Here is an 18,229-nt window from a genome sequence, read left to right on the forward strand (position 1 = left end):
CAAGTCTACAGTATACCCTCCAATTCCCAGCAAAGGATGTGTACATATGTATAGTATATACAGTAGTACATACTGTAGACTCTCAAATATATCCACTAGAATAACACACTGTGTTCTGCCTCAGGGCAAGAAAGATACCTAAGGTCAGGGGAATGGCATTTAGGAAGCCATCTATAATATGTCCATTTGTAACCTAAATATGTAAATAAGTAGGCTCCACTGTTACTAACTCTGCACATACCACTTACCTTTTGTTTTCTCAATGTCCTACTCTCTCCTTTGTAAATTATCTCTTTGTTGATGTCTTCTCAAATAATCCTGAATTGGGGGAGGGGGGGGACTCAGGTCCTGGACTCTGTACCCAAATTTTTGTGCTCAAGACTAATGCTCAACTACTCTAGCCACAGCTCAACTGGAAATACATCTCCTGGACTTTACTGCCTGGGCAGGCTTCAAATAATGATCCTCAGATATCAGCCTCTTAAGTAGCAAGCTGTAAGCTACCCGTGCCTGGCTAATAATTTTTGAGAGTGCCATTTATTTCTTTCTGGGAACAGTGATGATTCACAAGCTGTGTCTATCTTGAGTTTCAGCTTTAGAGCAGGAAAACTGCTTAAAATTGATCTGAAATCCTATTTGGGTATGTGATTTCTAGGCCCTGATATCTGTGGCTTTGGAAATAATGAAGTAAAAATAATTTTTTATCATCAAGAGAAATACCATGTAAACAACAGGACCATCAAGTGCAGGGTAAGTATGTGGACTGTCGTTAGCCTAGTACAGAAAGGTCAAGCATTCTATTTATTTAATGCTTCCCCAAACTCTATGAATTAGACATTATCATCTCCATTTCACCTAAAAGATAAGTGCTATAACTTGTAGGAATTCACAAAGAAGCAGGTGATACAAAACCCTGGGAAATCCTGTAAGGTCCTTAATACTTGGTATATCCTGGTTCTTCGTGGCTTATGCTGGAGAAGACTATGGGAAGTGGGGCAGACTGGAGTTAGAAATAGGAGTTTATTCAGTAATATCAGTTTACAGAAACTTAGTTTGGCTGGTGGATAGAAAGTAGCCAACTAAGTGGATTTCACTAGCAACTGCAACAGGCACTTACTAAATGCTAATTCTCGTGGGGATAGTGTGAATCAGACATAGCCCCTGAACAGAAAGGTTCACAGTTGGGCCAGGAGTTTGACCTAGAGGTAGAGTGTTTGCCTAGCATGCATGAAGACCTGAGTTCGATTCCGCAGTACCACATACATAGAAAAAGCCGGAAATGGCACTGTGGCTCAAGTGGTAGAGCTCTAACCTTAGAAAGCCCAATGCTCAGGCCCTGAGTTCAAGTCCCGGGTCTGGCAAAAAAAAAAAAAAGAGTTCACAGTGAAGTTGGGCATGATGGTTTGTACCTGTAATCCCAGCCACTCAGGGGTGGAGATTGGAGGATTGAGATTTCAAAGCCAGCTAGCTCCTTTCCCAAATGCAGAACAAAAGCAACCACAAGCCTCACAGACAAGTTAAGATAAATATCGAGCAAAGGAAAGTTATTGTAGATGACATGATTGGGGGGCTCAAGGAGCACAAAGGAGGACCCCTACCCAACTTGGAGGCCTAGGCAATATACCTTCTGGAAAAGTTTTCCCTGTGCTGAGCTTTGAAGATGTTCATGTTCATGACTTATTCTTGTGACAGATGTGACGATTTTATGGAGCACGGATTTCTGAAAGAGGCAATTGCTTAAGAAAAGACAAGAAGATAAGAAAGAGTGGCACCACAAGACAGGTCTTGAGCACACAGTTTGAGCACCAGGGAGCAGAATCTAGATAAGGTGGAAAAGTTGTATTCAGATCCCGGGCTTTCCTGAGAAAGAGCACACAGGAATTGTATATGAAAGCTGCAGACTTTGATAGGTGAACCATAGACGACCCCTGCTGTTGAGAAGCTTGCACTTTAATAGAAGAGTCAGAAAAAGACAAGATCAGAGAATGAGCAGAGCTTCATAGGGGTGGGGGATGGAGACCAGAGGAGACCAGAGGAACCCATATTAGCACCAGTAGGGTTAACTAGAAAAAGGGAAGGAGGATTGTGGGAAAGCATACTTGTGACTGTGTGAGAGGAAGCACTCAGACAACACTTAAGGCTGGAAATCTGAGATGTTCAACATGGAACTGCAATATTCATTCCCCCATTCTCTTTATAGATCAATAAAGACACTCATCTGTATACTCTGATCCTTCGCCCTAATGCTACATATGAGGTCAAAATTGACAATGAGCATGTGATATCCGGGGAACTAGAGGATGACTGGGACTTCCTGCCTCCCAGGAAAATAAAGGATCCCTATGCCAGGAAACCAAGGAAATGGGATGAACGTCCACAAATAGAGGATCCTGACGATAAGAAACCTGAGGTCAGGTCGAGGTGGGGGGGTTGGCTGGGAAGCAGGCAGGATCTTAACTGTAATCATGCAAGGAAGAGATTGGGAACATTGAGACAGAGACTAAGGCACCAAAGAAGTGTTAAGCTGAACATTTATATGCAGAAAGACATGGAGGAGAAGGAAATAACTCATATTTATTGAAAATATATTGATTCCTCTGGCAACCACTGTGAACAGTGTCTTATGAACCTTTTATGAATAAGGAAACTTAAGCTTAGGGAATGAAATGACCTCCCCCATGCACAATTTAAACCTATATATCTCTAATTGTAAAATTATTGATGTAAGAATTATATAGTATATACTTACCAGTTCATTTTCATTCTTGAAAGCTGTACTGGATAGAGCTATGAATTACATAATCTTTGTTCTCCCGGAGACTTAGAGTAGAGTAGATAAGGAAACAGCAACAACAAAAACCACAGATCACAACAGCCAGCTGTAAATTCCAAACTACTCAGGAGGCTGAGATCTAAGGAGAGAAGTTCAAAGCCAGCTTGGGCAAGCACGTCCATGAAACTCTTGATCTTCAATTAATCACCAGAAGAGCTGGAAGTAGAGCTACAGCCCAAGTGGTAGAGCACTACTGTTGAGCAGAAAGCTCAGGGACAACTCTTGAGCCCTGAGTTCAAGCCCCAGAACAAGGAAGGAGGGAAGGAAGGAAGGAAGGAAGGAAGAGCTTACATTGTGTGATCAGTGCTGAGACCTGTTAAAACTATGAAGTCAGAGAGAACAAGTGTAGCCTGGGTGGGGTTTAGATGGTAGTCTAAAATAGAGGAGATAATTCTTCAGTGATTGGGTTAACCAGGGTTTGGGAAAATAGAATTTGGGGTCAGACCAATATGAATTTCAATGTAAGCTAACTGTGAGACCTCAGCCTACTAACAGAGCCTGATCAAATAACCTAACTGAACAAAATCCAATTTCAGAGCTTCTTACGATACATATGTGTTGTAATTTTTAAAATTAAATGAGCTAATATAAAATATAGAATGTAGTGCCTATAGTCCTAGTGTATACAGTAAGTCCTTAGTATATGTCATTTATGTGTTACTAATACACTGATTTTCAAACAATAAATTCACTAAGGCAAGAGAGGTAGAAATTGAGTTGATTAGAAGGAAGATATTCCACATCTAGCCAACAGTAAAACAATGGTGAGGTGGAAAATAACACATAAAGAAAATATAGCAGGTTGGGAATGTGACTTAGTGGTAGAGTGCTAGCCTAGTATACATGAAGCCCTGGGTTCAATTCCTCAATACCATATAAACAGAAAAAAAACAAGCCATGCTGTAGTTCAAGGGGTAGGGTGCTAGCCTTGAGCAAAAGTATCTCAGGGACAGTACCTAGGCCCTGAGTTGAAACCCCAGGACTGGCAAAAAAGACAGAAAGACAGAAGAAAGGAAAGAAGGATGGAAGGGAGGGAGGGGGGGAGAGAAAGAGAGAGAGCAAGCAAGAAAGACAAAGAAAGAAAGAAAGAAAAAAAGAAAGAAAGAAAGAAAGAAAGAAAGAAAGAAAGAAAGAGAAAAAAAGAAAGGAAGAAAGAAAGGAAAGAAGGAAGGAAAGAAGGAAGGAAAAAATAATATATAAAAGCACAGTTCAGTGTTTGGAAAGAATAAAGTTCAAAGTGAGACATAATAGGAGATGAGGTTAGAAGGGTCTGTTGAAGTCAAACCCACCGTGTTGCTATTCCACAGGTTAGAATAGAATTAGCTTCTTACAGAGGAAATGCCTCAGGGTCAGGCAGAGTTAGCCTCTGGAACCTAGAAGCTGGCTCCATTCCTTAAATAAAGGCCTACAGTAAGCAGGCAATGGTCCAGCCTTGTGGAGAGATTTAGCAAAAAGCTCCACTCCTAGAGAAAAGGAGTTGTAATCAGGGGAAACAAAAGGCAGTTGATCAGGCAAAGCACCACGGGAAAATAAGGGACTAAGTTCTTAGACACCAAGGCTAGCAGACAGGCTCAGGTTAACAAGACTAATCATGTAGACACTGCATTGTAATGATGATCATTCACATTTGCTGTGATTAGGATTGGTTCAAAGTTTGGGGAAGGGCAGAGAGGCTGTGAAAACAGAACAAAGAAAGATAGAACTTTATTAACTGGTTGGAGCTCAGTTTCCTGACTTGAGCAGTAACTGCCTATTCTATCCTCTGGCCTAGGATCTTCATAGATTCTCTTTCCCTGTAGCTAATTTATTTCTGGAAGTGCAATATTTATCAGCATTTTTTATAAGCAATTAAGTTTTGGTATGAACAAATCACATCCAAACGAAAGAAGGGCATAGGGCTGAGGAAAGGGTGAGGTTAAAAGGTAATATCTATAATATATAAATTTAAAGTACAAAACGGCAGAGTGACAATGAAGTCTCAAGTGAGAATGGTGCTTCTTTTTCTCATGCACTATTTGCAAAGCCCTGAGCTGGGCCTTCATTCAAGTGTGTAGGAGGCAGTGGGGGTAGGGAGCCAATGTTCCTGACTTAACTTGGGGCCTTACTTCTATCCCAGTCCATGTATCTGTCTTCATGAAGGACCATTTCATTTTAGGACTGGGAAGACTTTGAATTCATCCCAGACCCAGAAGCTAAGAAGCCGGATGACTGGAATGAGGCAATGGATGGGGAATGGGAAGGACCCCTCATACCAAACCTGAAGTATAAGGTGAGTGGAGGAGGGTCTTTCTTTCCAATAGATGTAAGAAATAAGATGGGGGGAATGTTGAAAGGGGTGATACTGATCAAAATACAGTGTATTCATAAACTGCTTGGTTAAATGGCAGCTCCTTTGTACAACTACTTAAAGATAATTTTCTTAAAAAGAAAATCATTGATAACTGAAAAGTGAAACACAAAATTTCCTCAAACATCTGCTTAATCCATAAGTAATAAAGTCAAAATGGCTAGAAAAATATTCAAAAGTAAGTTAAATATTTTAAAAAATAAGATGGCAAAGATATAAACTCTAATTTATAAAACAGAAATTTTGAGATCCTATTGTCATTTCTCCCCAGTTCACTCTTTTTTTTTTTGTTTTTTGTTGGTCATGGGACTTGAACTCTGGGCCTAGGCACTGTCCCTGAGCTCTTCAGCTCAAGTCTATCGCCCTACCTCTTTAGCTACACGCCACTTCCTATTTTCTAGTGGATAATTGGAGATAAGCGTCCCAGGTTCCCGGGCTGGCTTTGAACCAAGATCCTCAGATCTCAGCCTCCTGAGTAGCTAGGATTATGGGCATGAGCCACAGCACCCAGTTTCAGTTCACTTTTTAATAGGCTATGGCCTGACCCAAACCTTGTTCTCTGGGTAGTGTCCACTTGGCAGTGGTTAAACCCAATGCTGAGAAATAGAGGTTCAGGAAAGCCTGGGCAGGAAGTATGACAAAAGCAGCCAGATAAAGGAACATAATCCAAACAGGAAATGGGTCTGAAGTCAGGAACTGTAAATCTCAGAATTGGGCTAGAAATGGAAAAGGTAGGATATACATGAGCCCAAGGGGTTAGGGGCTGAGGGTACCTTCCTTCTTTCCCTCCCTCCCATCCTCCCTTTTTTCCTCCCTCCCTCCCTTCCTTCTTTCTTTCTTCCTTCCCTTCCTTCCTTCCTTCCTTCCTTCCTTCCTTCCTTCCTTCCTTCCTTCCTTCCCTCCCTCCTTCCTTCCTTCTCTCTTCCTTCCTCCCAAACCCTTTCCCTTTCTTTTCCTTCTCTCTCCCTTCCTTCTTTCATTCCTTTGTTTCTTTCTTTCCTCTCTTACTGTTTGTTGAAACAGGTTTGATTGCTGACGCTAGCCTTGATTTCATAATCTTCCTGCTTATGCCTCCAAAGTGCTGGGATCAGAGGAAATTCTTTTTAAGTGCTAACTCCTGACCTGTCTGAAACACAAAGAACTAAAGCAATCTGCTGACAAATGGCTTAGCAATAAAACTGAGGCAAGCATTGCATGTGGCCACAGTTTCCTGTGTCATAGACCAGAAACAGAACAGCCAAGAAGAGACAAGGTACTTAGATGACTTTCTGAGAAACTACATTTTCTCAGCTTCATGAATGAGCTCTTGCAGATGGACCAGGCTCAAAATGAGCTCCTGCAATGTCACTTTTCAGCCTCTAGGTAGAAAGAGGGAACTTTCTATACATTCAAGAAAAGCGAAAGAAGCCTCAGAAACCTGTTTGGAATTTTTATGTTTCAAACATATTGTCTTAAAAATTTGATGGGATTTTTTTTAATATGAGATCAGAAAAATATTGATGATATATTCTTTCTTGTTTGTTTGGTTTTTTTTGTCTAGGGACAATGGAAACCCCGAATTATCGATAATCCCGATTACCAAGGGGAGTGGGTCCATCCAGAAATAGACAACCCTAAATATAAGCCAGACCCTACCATTTGTCACTACTACAACATCAGTGTTCTTGGCCTGGATCTTTGGCAGGTAAAGCTCTCTGGGCTCAGAGTGGTTGATCAACCGTTCCTCTAAGCTTTCATAAAACACAAGAGTCCCATGTTGGAAATCACAGACTTGCATACATCTTGATCGCCTCATCTTTAAAATGGAGGATAATTAGCAGCACTGTTGCACAGGCCTATAATCTCAGCACTTGGAAAGCTGAGGCGATAGGATCATAAGTTCAAGGCCAGCTTAGATCACATATTGACAGTCTGACTTAAAACATAAAGAAGCTCAGTCCAGGGGCTCAAACCTGTAATCCTAGCTACACGATAAGCTCACAATTCATGGCCACCCTGATCAAAAAGACTCCATGTCAACCAGCGTCTAGGTGAGGTGGCACGTGCTGTCATCCCTAGCAACCTGGGGAAGTACAAGAAGAAGGATTATACTCAGATCAGCCTAGGCATAAAGCAAAATCCTATCTGGAAAATAACGAATGCAAAAGGGACTGGAGGCATGGCTCAAGTAGTGGAGAACCTGTGTAGCAAGTGGGAGGCCCCGAGTTCAATCTTTAGTACTGCAAAAATAAATAAATATAAATAAATAAACATAAAAATAGAATGAGATCATTATATTCATCTTAATAGTCATTATAAAACTTTTTTCTATTGTCCAGGAGCGTAACCTAGTGGTAGAGTGCTCGCCTAGCATGCACAAAAACCCTGGGTTTGATTCCTCAATATCACATACTTTGACAAAGATGGAAGTGGTTCTATGCTTCAAGTGGCAGAACAATAGCCTGGAACAAAAAGTGTTCAAGGACAGTGTCCAAGCCCCAGGACTGGCAAAAAAAAAAAAAGAAAAAGAAAAAAAAAAGAAAGGCTTATTGAGCCCTTACTATGAATCAAGCATTGTATTGAAACTTTGCAAGGGCCAGGAGTTTGGCCTAGTGGTAGAGTGCTTGCCTCGCATGCATGAAGATCTGGCTTTGATTCCTCAGTACCACATACATAGAAAAAAGCCAGAAGTGGTGTTATGGCTCAAGTGATAGAGCTCTAGCCTTGAGAAAGTCCACGGACAGTGCTCAGACCCTGAGTTCAGTCCCAGGACTGGCAAAAACAAAACAAAACAAAGAAAACTTTGCATATGATATTTTTTTTTTTTGGCAGTCATGGTATGAACTCAGGGATAGGGGTTGTCCTGAGCTTTTTCACTCAAGGCTGCCATTCTACTACTTTGAGCCACAGAACTACTTTCAGTTTTTTGGTGGTGAATTGGAGATAAGAGTCTCAGGGGGACTTTTCTGCCCACACTGGTTTTGAACAGTGATCCTCAGATCTCAGCCTCCTGAGTATATAGGTTTATAGACCCGAGCCACCTGTGCCTGGAGAGCCATTTGATTTTTGCTGTGAATACATTTCTGTTGAAAAGGAGGCCTAGACAACTAAATAATTTACCAGAAACAACTGCTAAGGTGAGCAGAAAAGCTAAGAACAAAGTACATGTCTTTCTGATACCAGATGCAGGATGCTTAGTTGTTTTGTGCCCTCCTGGGACTTGCACTCAGGTCCTTACACCTTGCTTAGCTATTTTGCTCAAAGTAGCTTTATCACTTGAGCCTCCCCTCCACTTCTGGCTTTTTGCTAGAAGAGATAAGATACTAATGTATTTGTCTGCCCAGGCTATCTTTGAACTGGAATCTGTACATCTTATCCTCCTGAGTAACTAAGATTATACAAGGAGGATCAGGGATAATTCCCAGGCCCTGAGTTCAAAACCCAAAACCAGCAAAAAAGGAAAACAAGAACAAAGAAAAAAAGATAAGGGGCCAGGAGTTTGGCCTAGTGGTAGAGTACTTGCCTAGCATGCACGAAGACCTGGGTTTGATTCCTCGGTACCACATACATAGAAAAAAGCCAGAAATGGTGCTGAGGCTCAAGTGGTAGAGCTCCTCTAGCCTTGAGAAAGTCCAAGGACAGTGCTCAGGCTCTGAGCTTAAGCCCAGGACTGGCCAAAAAAAAAAAAAAAAAAAAGAAAAGAAAAAGAAAAAGAAAAAAAGAAAAAAGATAAAAGTAGTCCAAGGTAGTCTCAAATTTGCAATCTTCCTGACTCAGTGTTGGGATTTCAGGCTGCTCCATTCTGCCCAGCTTGGCCAGTGATAGCTACAGTTTACATGTCTCTGGAATTTTTTTTGAGGCTTTCATTATTCATTTTCTACTTTATTTATATCCAGATTTTTGGTTTCCAGACTTAAAGAGAACAACAGAAAAGTGGGAAGAGGTTGTGTATTTAGTTAACAGATGCCAAGTAGGAGATTAGAACAACAGGAAGGGAGGAAGGGACACATAGAATCCTTCCTTTCTGTCTTATCTGAGGAATGTGAATACAATCTGCACAAGTTCACATTGTTATCTCTTCTCCCTTGCCTTTTTAAAAAGCTGCCTCTCTTTAATAAATAGGGAGAACTTTCTACATTTCCTAAACATTCATGATTATATTAATAAGTCTCATCTGTTTGCTTCCTTAGAATTTTTTTTCAATGAAGACACATTTTAAACTGTATCTTTGTTCAGCTAAATTAAAAATGATTTAGTACTAATTGCTCTGTGTTCTGTCAACCTGAGAAATTCAGAGAGACCATCAGAGTGCTTGCAAAATCCTAATATGCATATAAGTCACCTACAGATCTTACTGAAATCCAGATTCTGATCTAGGACAAGACCCAGTGTTATCTTGTATTATCTTTGTTATGTACTACATTGTATGTGTATGAGAGAGAGAGAGACAGACAGACAAACAGACAGACAGACAGAGACAGAGTCAGAAAGAGATAACCCTGCACAATTCTGTCCTTGTACTCGCCCCCACCATATCCTTCTAATGTGTAGATTGGTCAGGCTCTCCTAGGTCCTTCTCCACCCTCCCACTGAGCATTCAGTTTACCAGATACACTGTGCCTCACTGGAAAAGCCATGATTATACTTGGAGATGGTGGCTTTCCTTGGGTCTCCTCAGGTGTTCTAGGATCCTGGTTGCTCTCTCCGACCCTCCTTTCCATCCTATTCACTGAGCAGGGCCTGGGGGTGGGGGTGGATGTGTGAGAGGGAATGGAGGAGCTCGTGGTTACCTGTTCTGATACTTCCAGACCAGAAGTATCTTTATTTTTCTTCCTTTAGGTAGAAGTGATTGCATTCTTTGATCAGGACAGAGGCTAAGAGAACATGGGAGAATTCAAAGAACATTATCTTATGGTCTTCAAAGGGTTGGTAGTAGCACAAAAATGCAGTGAGGGTGGTGTGGCTGTAGTGTAAAAAGCACATTACAGATCCCACACAGACATCAAGTACTCTGCGTACAGTTTGCCACATCCCCCTGCCTCACCTTTTCTTTTCTCTTTTTGTGGTGCCTAAGGCCTCATACATGTTATGAGCTATACTTCCAGTCCTTACCTCCGTCATACTAATAAGAAAACTGAAGTTTCAGAGATGCAACTTAACTTTTTAAGTTGCCTACATATATTCTTTGCATTTTGTGATTCAAGTGGAATATTGCAGGAAACCAAATAATGTTCAATTAACTTGTTAAAAATTCTTTTTTATTTTTTGCCAGTCCTGGGGTCTAGGTACTGTCCCTGAACTTCTTTTGCTCAAGGCTAGCTCTCTACCACTTGAGTCACAGAGCTACTTCCAGCTTTTTTCTGTCTATGTGGTACTGAGTTATAATCTAACAAAGTTCTTTCTCCTGTGTTCTTTCCTACTGACTATAAAGGAAGCCGAGTACATTTGCTTCCATTTTTGACAATTTTCAGAGGGAAAGGGGGCTAATAAATCAATGTCAACTTCCCAGTAAGTTTTAGGAAGCAAGGCTATCATTGTTATAAACTGTGAGTCTGAGAATTTGTTGTAAGAAGCCCATGAAGAGAACATAGGAGATTAGGAACATTCTTGTAGAAGCAGGGAAAATGGCAAAGCCAACAAACAGGTAATTTTCTAGCATAACTGATGACAACACCTCTCCCCCTGCCCCCCCCCAAATAAATCCAAAGGCTAGAAAATACAGATGGAATTATACAAACCAATTTTTTTTTTTTTGCCATTCCTGGGGACTGAACTCAGGGCCTGAACACTGACATGAAACAAATGACATGATAACCATTTAAAATAGAAAATTATTATATTGCTTCATTTTTTACTCATTTAAGATATTGATTTGTAGGCCAGAAATCTGGCCTAGTGGTAGAGTACCTGCCTAGCATGCATGAAGACCCAGGTTTGATTCCTCGATACCACATACATAGAAAAACCAGCAGTTTTGAGCTTGCCTCAAAACTAGTACTCTATCACTTGAGCCACAGCACCACTACTGGTTTTTCTTCTTTCTTTCTTTCTTTCTTTCTTTCTTTCTTTCTTTCTTTCTTTCTTTCTTTCTTTCTGGATCATGGGGCTTGAACTTGGCCTGGGTTCCTGTCCCTGAGCAATTCAGCTCAATGCTACCACCCTACCCCTGAGCTCTTCAGCTCTAGACTACCACTCTACCCAAGCCCCACTTCCCCTTTTCTAGAGATTAATTGGAGATAAGAGTCTCTGGTCTTTTTGTGCCTGGGCTGGCTTTGAACCTTGATTCTCAGATCTAAGCCTCCTGAGTAGCTAGGATTACAGGCATGAGCCACTGTGCCAGGCTCACTGCTGGTTTTTCTATGTATGTGGTACTGCGGAATCAAACCTGGGTCTTCGTGCATACTAGGCAGGCACTCTGCCACTAGGCCAGATTTCTGGCCCACAAACCAATATTTTAAATAAGTAAAAAATGAAGCAATAATAATTTTCTATTTTAAATGGTTATCATGTCATTTGTTTCATGGCCAAAGGGAAGTTTAGTGGGGTGATGTGAGCCACACAATAGTATTATACTAATTAGTATTATATTATAATATAATACTATTATATACTAATGTCCATGAGACTCTTATCTCCAATTAAACACTAGAAAACCAGAAGTGGCACTATGGCTCAAGGGGTAGGGCGGTAGCCTTGAGCTGAAGAGCTCAAGGACAACACCCAGGCAACTCTGCCTTACTTAAAAAAAAAAAATTATTGTGTGTTCTGGCTGGCTTCAAGCCCTGATCCTCCTTATCTTTACCACCTGAATAGCTAAGATTACCATGCCTGGCCTGATCTGGTCTGTTTGACTCTGGGTCTTATGTACTTTATGCTCTATTTCTTTACCATAAAGTAAATAAACATTACATACTGGAATTTAATTAATCTTTTCCTTAAAGATATATACTAAAAAATTTTTTTAAATGAAATAGAGAAATGTGGCATAGGATTAAAGATTTAAACATTACATACTGGAATTTAATCTTTTCCTTAAAGATATATACTAAAAATGTTTTTTTAATGAAATAGAGAAATGTGGCATAGGATTAAAAATTTAAAGAATCTAATTTCTAGCTGGGCTCAGTAGCTCATGCTTGTAATCCTAGCTACTCAGGAGGCTGAGATCTGAGGATTGCCGTTCAAAGCCAGCCTGGGCACTAAAGACTGTGAGACTCTTATCTCCAATTAACCACTAGAAACTGGGATGTGGCTGTGGCGCTGTGGCTCAAGGGGTAGGGCAGTAGCCTTGAGCTGAAGAGCTTAGGGACAGTGCCCAGGCCCAGAAAGCCTCGTGACACTCTCTCTCTCTCTCTCTCTCTCTCTCTCTCTCTCTCTCTCTCTCTCTCTCTCTCTCTCACACACACACACACACACACACACACACACACATACACACAGAATCTAAATTCTATTTACATTGTTTTAATCAAATCTGTTCTTCCTATATTCTTTTATTCTTTCAGATTAAAGGGAGGCCTGAAAAATGGCATCTATGTATAAAACATCATCAGAAATAGGATTCGTTAAGCTAGGGTCATAGTTCAAGTGATGGAGCACCTTCCCAGTAAACTTAACTCTATTAACTACTATTCAAGTAAGTTTAAGTCCCAGGACTGCTAGAAAGAGGGGGCGGGGGAGAGGCTGGGAGGGAAGAAGTAGGATTTGTGAGTTTGAACTGGGGCCAGAACTACTGATCACACTGTAGAGGCTAGAAGAATGGAAAAAGTGTCTTCGCAACCCTCCAACACAGCATTCAAAGGATTGAAAGAGCATAGAACTTGAGAAAACAGTAATTCACTTGTTTCTAGAGCAGATCAGTTATAGCAATATAGCATTTGGTATTCAATGTATTATTAATAACCTTTGTACTTCCTCCCCAAACTCCATTATTAATGAAAATCTTTGACTCTGTCCTGACAATCTGCACTTAGCGAGGGCCTCCTGGTGAGTCTGTGTGCTGAGGATAAACCCGGAGCCTTGTGGTTTTCACACATGCTCCATTATGAGCTAATCCCCAGCTTCTTCAGATGATTTTTAGGCCCTTCAACATTTAGGTACCTAGTGCTATTTTTTTTCCCTTTTAACAGGTAAAATCGGGTAGCGTCTTTGACAATTTCCTTCTTACAAATGATGAAGAGTTTGCTGAGGAGGTTGGAAATAGTACCTGGGGCTTAAGAAAGGCAAGTTGGGCCCTTGATGTCCTATTTTTCCATTGTGTGCTGTTATTTTCATTTGACAAATGAATCTCACATTGTCCTATTCTGGCCATATATCCTTGAGAAATGGGACTGAACATTCACATTCATTGGACATCTACAAATTAGGACTTGTAAATTTGTGAGGGTATTGCAAAATGTATCTCACTCAGCCCTTAAGATGACCTAGCAATACAGATATTATTACTTCCATTTTCAGATGTAGGAAGTGAGATTCAAAGTTATTATCTGCCTAACATCATTAGTTGCCTTGGAATTTGAATCCAGAACTTATAATCTGTTGATGTGTTACCCTGCCAGCTCACAGTGATCAAGAAGGGAGCTACTGAACTCATTTTAGATGGATGGCTTGGAGAAAGAGGAAGTGATACTCCTGTTTACAGCTTTATTTCTCTTCCCAAACAATTTTATGAATGCACTGATACTTGAGACAATGGCCTTATGATGGTAGCATGCTGCACCCAGCTATCCTGGCTCTGCAGGAAGATCCAGTCAAGCCAACATGATTAACAAACAGGAAGCTTATGTTTAGTGCACTGGCAAAACCCATAGGCACCACAAGTTGGTTTTGTTTTTTTTTTCTGGTCCTGGGCCTTGAACTCAGGGCCTGAGCACTGTCCTTGGGCTTTCCTCAAGGCTAGCACTCTACCACTTGAGCCACAGCACCACTTCCAGCTTTTCTATGTATGTGGTACCAAGGAATCTAACCTGGGTCTTCGTGCATGCTAGGCAAGCACTCTACCACTAGGCCAAACTCACAGCCTTTTTTTCTTTTTTAATTGAGAAAGCTTACTTTGTTGAAGTAATTGTCATGGGAAAAGTTAGTACACTATTTATGATTAGTTTTATCTCATTTTACTTTGGGTGTTAGTTAGGTTTTTTAAATGTGGTGCTGAAGATAAAATCCAGGAGTCTGCACATTCTGGGCAAACACTACCATTGAGCTATATCTCCAGTCTTTTAATATTGTTTTATTGAATTTTTATCATATTCTGGAAAGAGTATGTATTTTGAAGCTAAACTGCTTAGTTTGAAATGTAGGCTTCAGCCTTTACTGGTTGTATGATCTGGCTGAGTTATTTAAATGCTTCTTATCTATCAACTGGGAATGATAATGGCAATTATCATACATTCCTGGCATATGGCATATATTCAATACATAATAACTGTTATTATGAACCCATATATTCACCTGGCAAATACTTTACCAAGAGATGTCCAAAGAAATGTGGTAGTTGCTGGGGATAGAGCAGTGAAATAAAATAAGAGAAGTTTCTGTCCTCATGGGACTTATACTCAGTTTGGGGAGAACAACAAAAAATGTATAAAGAAGCACAGGCAAACTGGGGCTAGTGATCTCAGAACTGTGGAAGTTAGGACAGGTGTATTTCAAGTTCAAGGCCAGCCTGGGCCATGGAATGAAACACTGTTGGCAGATAGATAGATAGATAGATAGATAGATAGATAGATAGATAGATAGACAGACAGATAGAATAAATAAGTCCAAATGTTACATCTTCCGTCTAGAAAGTAGGATGATGGGCTAGAAGGGTAGCTCAAATGATAGAGTGCTTGCATAGCAATATAAGGCCCTGAGTTCAGAACCTAATACCACTACCAAAAATAAATAAATAAATAAATAAATAAAAGGAAGGAAGGAGAGAGAGAAAGGGAGACAGAGAGAGACAGAGAGAGACAGAGACAGAGACAGAGAGAGAGACAGAGACAGAGTGTGTGAGGGAGCGGGGGGAGGGAGGAAAAGTGGAATGAGTAATGTTTACTTCGAGCATTGCTATGAGGAACACAATAATTCATCTAGCTTATTTAGCATAGGGCCAAGAGCATGGCCTAGTGATTCAGTACTTACCTAGCATGCATGAAGCTCTGCATTTGATTCCTTGGTACCACATACACAGAAAAAGCTAAAAGTGGTGCTCTGGCTCAAGGATAGAGTGCTAGCCTTGAAAAAGCCCAAGAGTAATGACAGTGCCCTGATTTCAAGTTTCAGGACTAGTTAAAAAAAATTAAAAAAGATTATTTAGCACTTATGCTTAGCTATCCAGTGGATAGCTAATTTATTTGTAAACAAATTACATATATGTACATTGGCACATATTTCTCACCACTCTACATTTACCAAAAAAATTGTATATAAATAAATCCCATCCTAGAAATCTTGAGGACCATGGGAAAACACCAGATCTTTCTAAAGTAGGCTAACATTGTTTTTACCACCTGTAAATTACTTTGAAAAACTTGTTTCAAACAGGACAGAGAAAAGCAGTGGAGGGAAGTGTATGAAGAAATACAAAAGAAGAAGCAGGCAGAAGAGGCTAAGAAGAAAAGGGAAAAGCAGAAGGAAAGAGAAGAGGATATCTGGGGACTTGACGAAGCGGACAGTGAGGAGGATCTTGAAGAGGAACCAGGAAATGACAGACTGATGCAGGAAGCCAGTACTAAAAGAGTATCTCAGAGGAGTGAACTGTAACAGGGGGGAAATGGTTCTGCTTAGAAGCAAATGATGGTGCTTACGAGGGGAAATGTTCATGAGGTTAGCAAAATTTGGGAAGCAAAATAACTGGCTCTGTAAAATCAGCTTTGTGGTGTTTGGTTTTTATCCAACTGCCTGCCTCATATCCTGATATACACCGTCCCATCTGGCCCGCTGACTCTCCCTCAGCAGCCTGTTGCATGTCTTGAGGTGTAATTTTGCATTCTTAACAAAACACTCTTTACTATCTTCCAAAAAATAAAATTAAAAACAAAAGACAGTTTGGAATTCGTATTTCCATAGCCTATCCTTTGCTTTGTATGACTGTCAGAAACATCCTACCCAGCCAGATGTTGGGGGTAGCTGTTGCATGTAATCCTAACTACTCAGGAAGTTGAGATCTGAGGATAGGGGTTTTAAAGCCAGCCCAGGCAGAAAAAAAATAAGACTTTTTTTTTTGGTCTTTTCTTTTTTTGGTACTGAGGATTGAACGCAGGACATTGTACTTGCTAGGCTACATCCCTACATCCCTACATCCCAGCCCCTCCACAAGAATCTTATTTTCAATTAAACACAAAAAATCTGGACATGGAGTTGGGGCTCAAGAGGTAGAGTACTATCCATAAGTGAGGAAAGCTCAAGCCCTGAGTTCAAGCCTCAGTACTGGCACACACACACACACACACACACACACACACACACACACACACTAAGTCATACCATTTATTCCCTTATTAGTGCCAAAATTGAACGTGTGTGTGTGTGTGTGTGTGTGTGTGTGTGTGTGTGTGTGTGTTTGCCAATACTTGAGTTTGAACTCAGGGCTTCATTTTCTCACTTGGCTTTTTTGCTCAAACCTGTGCTCTACCATTTCAGCCACACAATTCCACTTTAAGATTTTTGGTGTGGTTTGAGAATGTGGCTTAGTGATAGAGTGCTTGCCTAGCATGCATGAAACCCTGGGTTCAATTCCTCAGAACCACATAGATAGAAAAAAGCTGGAAGTGGCACCATGGCTCAAGTGGTAGAGTGTTAACCTAGAAGCTTAGGAACAGTGCCTAAGCCCTGAATTCAAGCTCCAGAACTGGAAACAAACAAACTAAATTGGAGATGATAGCCTCATGGTGTTTTCTACTTGGGGTAGTTTTTTTTTTATTGTAATTAGTAAAAGGGTTACATGATATTTGCCAGATAGAAGGTGCATTAATTCACATACACTGATACCCTTTCACATGTCTTGGTACCCATTTCCCTCCCCCCCCACACCCCCCTACTTGGGGTAATTTTAAACTGAGATCTTTACATCTCAACTTCCTGAGTATTTATACTTTTTGAGGTAGTCATCGGATTAAATGAACTAGTATGTGTAAAATGCCTGATGTAAATATACAGTCAAAAATGGTAGCTAAGGGGCCGGGAGTTTGGCCTGGTGGTAGAGTGCTTGCCTAGCATGCACAAAGATGGGGTTCAATTCCTCAATACCACATACATAGAAAAAAGCCAGAAGTGGTGCTGTGGCTCAAGTGGTAGAACTCTAGCATTGAGAAAGCCCACGGACAGTGCTCAGACCCTGAGTTCAAGCCCTGGGACTAGCAAAAAAAAAAAAAAATGGTAGCTATGACTACTATCATTATCATGGAGTTTATGGCATTAATTTTTGGTAAGTAAAAATCTCCATTAACTTGATTCTCACTTTCTGTTTATCCCTGACACCTGGAGATTTGATTTTGTTTATACATTTGCATTACTTAGTGTTTTCTGAGCAATACTCATTGTTGCAATTGCGCCCAGCAATATTTTCCTCTAACACATGTATCACTTAGAAACAAAATCAGACTTCCTCTGAACAGAAGGAACATGCTTTGTGAAAGTCACTTTTCTTCTCTGCTGTCCCATGCCCTAACTTTTAAATAATTGTTCCTTGTTTGCAAGCTAGCTGGTCTTGTATGTATCTTTTCTGTACCATCTGCTCACAATGTTATTATCACTTTCTCGTAGTTCTTCATGGATAAAAAAGCACTTTCTCATGAATTTGTGGAGTTCTAACATGTGCTCATTCATCACCAATGTATGTCATTGTAGAAGTTCCCATAATTATCATCATTTTACAGAAACTGTGTATATTTTGGCAAGTCATTGTTCTAGGTCAGTTAGTAAGAGGCAGGAATAGTTTCTAAACTCAAATTATCTAATTTCAAAGAGGCTGGGTGGGGTAGGTCCCAGTGCTAGGAAGGCAGAGGCAGGAGGCCAACCTGGGCTATATATAGCAAGACCCTACCTCAAAAAGAGCACAGCAAAACTTACCTTTTCACTGCACCAAG

The 18,229-nt window shown here is 40.5% G+C and overlaps 1 protein-coding gene across 1 annotated transcript in view; it reads left to right on the forward strand.

Moving 5' to 3' along the window:
• The window catches only part of LOC150061836 (calreticulin-like), a 47,566-nt gene extending 31,325 nt beyond the window's left edge, over positions 1-16,241 (forward strand). The window contains exons 5-10 of the mRNA XM_090333991.1: positions 656-750; positions 2,201-2,410; positions 4,989-5,102; positions 6,721-6,864; positions 13,289-13,381; positions 15,687-16,241. Coding sequence (XP_090190117.1) covers positions 656-750; positions 2,201-2,410; positions 4,989-5,102; positions 6,721-6,864; positions 13,289-13,381; positions 15,687-15,905 — 875 coding nt within the window. The 3' untranslated portion in view covers positions 15,906-16,241. The remainder of the gene's footprint in view (positions 1-655; positions 751-2,200; positions 2,411-4,988; positions 5,103-6,720; positions 6,865-13,288; positions 13,382-15,686) is intronic.
• Positions 16,242-18,229: the final 1,988 nt, after the last annotated feature.

The sequence above is a fragment of the Megascapheus bottae genome, chromosome 6 (genome assembly GCF_031878675.1).
Source record: "Megascapheus bottae isolate mThoBot1 chromosome 6, mThoBot2.hap1, whole genome shotgun sequence".
Taxonomy (NCBI): Eukaryota; Metazoa; Chordata; class Mammalia; order Rodentia; family Geomyidae; genus Megascapheus; species Megascapheus bottae.